The sequence below is a fragment of the Haliaeetus leucocephalus genome, unplaced genomic scaffold (genome assembly GCF_000737465.1).
Source record: "Haliaeetus leucocephalus isolate CR32 unplaced genomic scaffold, Haliaeetus_leucocephalus-4.0 Scaffold162, whole genome shotgun sequence".
NCBI classification, from domain to species: Eukaryota; Metazoa; Chordata; class Aves; order Accipitriformes; family Accipitridae; genus Haliaeetus; species Haliaeetus leucocephalus.
This window is the reverse complement of record NW_010972598.1, coordinates 14,747,874-14,752,828: the sequence shown is the minus strand read 5'-3', so window position 1 is coordinate 14,752,828 and position 4,955 is coordinate 14,747,874. Positions and strand designations below refer to the sequence as shown.

Sequence of the window (4,955 nt, the reverse complement as noted above, 5' to 3'; positions counted from 1 at the left end):
CGGGGCTGCCCGGCGGTCGTCGGCGGAGGGGAGCGGCGGGGAGCGGCCTGCCCAAACAGCCGGAGCGCAGCCTGGCCTCGGCGCTGCCCGGCGCTCTCTCCATCACGGCGCTTTGCACGGCGCTGGCCGAACCCGCCTGGCTCCGTATCCACGGCGGGACCTGCGCCCGTCAGGAGCTGGGAGTCGCCGATGTCTTGGGATACGTCGACCCCGAGCTGCTGCGAGGTGAGGCCGGGCCGGGTGGGTTCGTCCCCGTCTCCGTCCGTCCCCGCCTCGGCCCCGGTGCGGGCAGGGGGGGCTTGGGGCCTCGCCTGGGCCGCCACGCCGTCCCCACCGCTGCCCCACACCCCTCCGGGCCCCGGGGGTAGGGCTGAGCCTCAGCCACCCCCCCCCCGTGCCTCTTCCTGAAGGTTATTAATAAAGGTTTCTGCCTTCCAGCGTCACTCAAACGAGGTGGGTTTTCCCCATTTTAGCGTCGAATCTGTTCGGGGTTTGGCACGTGCCGCCCCACCGTACAAATTCACCTCCGATTATTGGCGATAAACACGTGCGTTTGCCGTTACTGGCAGTGAAACGGGCCTCGGCCCCCATCTGAGCGGCTCTGGCGTGATTAAATAAGCCAGGAAGGAGAGAAGCACAAAACCGCTGTTGCCAACTTATTTTCTGAGCTAACAGGCGACTGCATCCCTATGGCGGGATTTGTGCGTCGTCAGGGGGTTTTTTTCAATGAGTTAAAACAAGAAGTGGATGCGGATACTGCCTTTCAATGCACAATTCTGATGGTAAAACGCCGTGGGCGGCTGCGTTACGCCTTTGTTTTTCTGCTTTTGGTTACTTTCAACCTGACAGCCGCGGTGGCACGAGGAGAGCCCCCCCCTCTCCTGCAGGAGAGCATTTAGTCATCGGTTCCCCCCCCCACCACCACTTTCCCAGCAGGGATGGAGTTAGAGCTGTGCTCCTGTGCCTCGTTTCCAGCCGTGTATCACACCAGCGTGTTTATTAGCGCTTTTTAATGTGACGTTAAAATGAGCGCTTGGCTTGTTTTATTAAAATCTCTCGGGGCTTGGGGGGGGGGGGGAGGCGATTGCGGTCCCTTCCCCTCCTTCCTTTCCCTCACGACCTCCTGGAAGCCGAGGGGGATGACTTTGAATCTCCGGATACCCCCAGCACCAGCTGCGGACCCGGTTATGGACAGGCAGAGACCGCGCGCACCTGAATTTGGGGTCACGTCCTCCTCTTGTTCGCCGGTGGGACGTGGCGTTAGTCAAAAGACTTTCTAGTAACACCCCCAGGTTCGCTTTAAATAAGGAACCCGTGCAACCCGCTTTATTCTCTCGGCTGTTTTGATGTGTCAGAGTGTTTCTTTAGCTTTAATTTCCATGGTAATAATAGTTTATAAAGTGAAATACGTGACCAGGCTAACTGCTATTGTATAACGGAGGTTCGTTTTCTAGAGGCTAATTAAAAGCACCCTGCTGTGCTCCGGTTTCTGTCAAGAGCTGTGTTTTTAAACCTCAAAGGAAAACACTGGGTGGGATTGGAGCAGGGGGAGTCGTGATGCCAGTTGCTCTGTCTGTTGAGTGGTTTGGGTGGAAAAGAGGAATTTTCTGGTGCTCAGCGCCTGCCTTTTTTCCTCCCCTCACAGATTACTGCATGAACCCGCAGACAGTCCTGCTGCTCCGGGTCATCGCTGCCTTCTGCTTCCTGGGAATCATCTGCAGCCTCTCAGCTTTCCTCCTGGACGTCTTCGGACCCAAGCACCCAGCGTTGAAGATCACTCGCCGCTACGCTTTCGCTCACATCCTCACAGGTAAATCCCTGCTGGCGCTGGAGGAAAGCTCTCCCTTTCTTTTTTTCCATCCCCGACCCTCGAGGGGAAGGAAAAAAAAGCCCCCAAACTTGAGGGGCGGGTTTCAGCCTTCAGTTGGGAGCTGTGGCTCCCATCCTACCCGCAGAGCTTCCCCTTCACGGCATTTTGGGTCTGAAGGGCAATGGAAGCCTCACACAGCTAAAATTGGAGTTAAATCTTGGGGGGAATAATAGGTCAAGGATGAACATTAAGTGTCTACTAACGGGTCTTATTTTTCCAAGAGATCCTGTAGCACCTTTCTGAGGAAGAAGGTCATCTTTTCTGGCTCCTAAGGTCAAAGGAGCTTTAATATCCTTTATCTCTGGCAGAATTACCCACGTCAGACCTGAGTGGCTCAGGGAAAGTCCTGAGCTGTCAGCCCACCCCAGACGCTGAGCGCCGATTTGTCCCTGCCACCCTGCTAGGTCGCAAAAAAAAACCCACAACAAAAACCAAAACCAAAAACCCATTCCAAACCGTTCAGCTTTGCTTTGTGTTGCTGGTCTCCCCACTCAGACGGGTTCATTCTCAGCCTCTGGTCCGCCACCACGTTTTCCTCTCTCCGGGGCTGGATTTCAGGCATCTGCCGCCTCCTTTCACTGCAGGCTTTTGTACTCTGCCTGCTTAAACCGCCGTCAAGCCGGGCTCGGCGTCCCTTTGCCGAATCAGCCGTGCAACAAGCTTGCTGATTTATTTTTTTTGCTGGCTGCTCAGCATGTCTTTCCTGGTCTCTCTCAGTCCTGCAGTGTGCCACGGTCATTGGATTCTGCTACTGGGCCTCAGAGCTGATCCTCGCCCAACAACAGCAGCACAAAAAGTACCACGGGTCCCAAGTCTACGTCACCTTCGCCATCAGCTTCTACCTGGTGGCGGGCGCCGGGGGAGCCTCCATCCTTGCCACCGCTGCCAACCTGCTGCGTCACTACCCCACCGAGGAAGAGGAGCAAGCCCTGGAGCTCCTGTCTGAGATGGAGGAGAACGAACCTTACCCAGCCGAGTACGAAGTGATCAATCAATTCCAGCCACCGCCGGCGTACACCCCCTGATGCCGGCACCAGGACGCAGTCATCGCTTTCTCCCGCCCACGAACTTCATTTTCTCGGCACCTCCTTCACTCTTCTGATCTCTCCCATGCAGAGGAAAGAACTTTACGGGTCAGGCAATCGGCGTTTTCTTCCAGTCTTATTTTATTAACTCTATAGTGTGATTTTTTAACCCCGCACTGGCTCGGCTGGCCAAAATAACGATGGCGTCACCCCCCACGCAGCTTCTCCCCGGCATGAGGGGCGGTGGGATCCGCTCTCCCCCATCGGAGATCTCGTCCCCACCCTGCACCGGGAAGGAGGGGGAAATTGCGCCAGATTCCCGGCCCGGCGCGCAGTGAACTCGGTTCCTCCTCTGCCGAGGCGTGACACACACCCAGAGAAAGGTGTGGCGCACGCGTGTGTGTATATATTTATATATATATATATATGGGGGAAACACCCGCCACGGCGTGCTGGTGGGAGAGGAACGGCCCTTTGTAGCGGCTGTACGGCAGGAGGAAGGTAGAGCGAACCCTCCCGCTGCTCTATCTGTTCCTCTTTCTTGACTGGCGCTGTCCACGCGAGCATTTTGCACTTTATTTCAGGCTCGGGGGAGGATGGTGACAGTTTCGGGGCCAGCTGCCGGGGACTGTCACCGCTGTAAAACCCCATTTGCAAGCGGGCGGCACAGCATGGGCTGATTTCAAAGAAGCTCTTTTGCCGCCGGCGGTGGTTTTGGGGGAGTTCTGTCCCCCAGCACCGTAGTGTCCAGCTGCTTTTGGCTTCTCACTGAGCAAATCTTGGGGTTTTTTTTTTTAGCCAAGATAAAGCCAGACTTTGGTACAGTGACAGCTCCCGGGAAGCAGGTTGAGCCTGCACTGGAAAACCGGCATCTCTGCCTGTAGTTTTTATGCAAGTTCCTGACCTCCGCGCCAATCTGACTCTCCTGCTTTTTGCCCCCACTTTTAATCTCGGTGTTTTTCTGTCCTGCTCTTAGTTTATTACCGTTTCCTTCTGCAAGCCCCGAGATACAGCGGACCTTGACGAGCTAGCGCTTTCCCGGATGGTGCCGGAAAACCGAGGGAAGGCCGATCCTGGCATGTCCAGACCTGCAGCCAAACCTGGAGGAGGTAGCTGGCAGGGACAGAGTGGGGTTTTTGGGGGCTGTTTAAAGTAAACCCGACAGGAAAAAAACATGCAAGGATGCATCGACCTGAGCACCGCAGCACTGAAAAGCTCAAGGCTGGCTCTGCAGAGGGTGCAGTGGTTTAGGGAAGGAGTTTTAGGACAGGAATACCGCGTGTTGTAGGTTCTTAGCTGTCCCTCTAATGCTTTTATTACCTATTTTCTTGCTGCTCTCTGTCTTGCCCAGCTCATCCCTTTTCCCCCACCCTGCACCCGCAGCAGCACTGGCTATGCAAGAGCTTCAGCCGATCTCCGGGGCTCAGGCTGTGGCACGAAACTGAAAAAGTTGGCCCGGGGAGAGCACTGCCCGTGCCCTGCAAGACTTAAAGAAGGAAAATCAGCCCCTTAAAACCCTTGAGGGTTTTGATGGAAGGGTGCAGAGCGTGGGGAGAACCCGGCAGCGTGGCGTTCAGGGGGTTTAGCGGCCCCGGGGCGGCTCCTCTTCCTCCTCCATCCCACCTCCGGGTCCTCGGCCAAAGAAAACATCCTGCCGGCTCTTCCCCGGCATTGGGCTGGCGTGGCAATCCGGCTGGAAAATAGTTTGGGTTCCCCCGCCAGTGACTTATATGCAAGAGAGGGGCTTGAGTGTAAATAGTCTGTGCATAAACATACTGTATTTCTGTAAAAAAAAACAAAAACAACCAGAAAGAGACAAATGATGTCATTTCCCTCCCCTCTGCTGATCCCCGTAGCTCGATGGAATCTAGATGGGGTGCGGGTGCCGTGGGGTTTGGGGCTCCCCCCTACCCTTCTCTAGAGGAAATAAAGGGGGTGTAAAGAGCCGTGTGTGGGAGCTTGCGCTTTGTTCCGGAAAGGGGGGCACCCCTCATTGCACTGTGCCTCAGTAAACACCCCTGCCTTGTCCCCCACACCCACTGCCCCCAATAACCACCCCT

General features: G+C 55.8%; 1 protein-coding gene across 1 annotated transcript; it reads left to right on the top strand.

The window, feature by feature from the left end:
- Window positions 1-2: 2 nt before the first annotated feature.
- TMEM127 (transmembrane protein 127) lies at window positions 3-4,783 on the top strand (the record flags this gene model as incomplete). Its single annotated transcript, XM_010563014.1, has 3 exons — window positions 3-225; window positions 1,646-1,810; window positions 2,588-4,783. Coding segments are annotated over 3 exons (696 nt in total), but the record flags the coding sequence as incomplete, so codon positions are not given.
- Window positions 4,784-4,955: the final 172 nt, after the last annotated feature.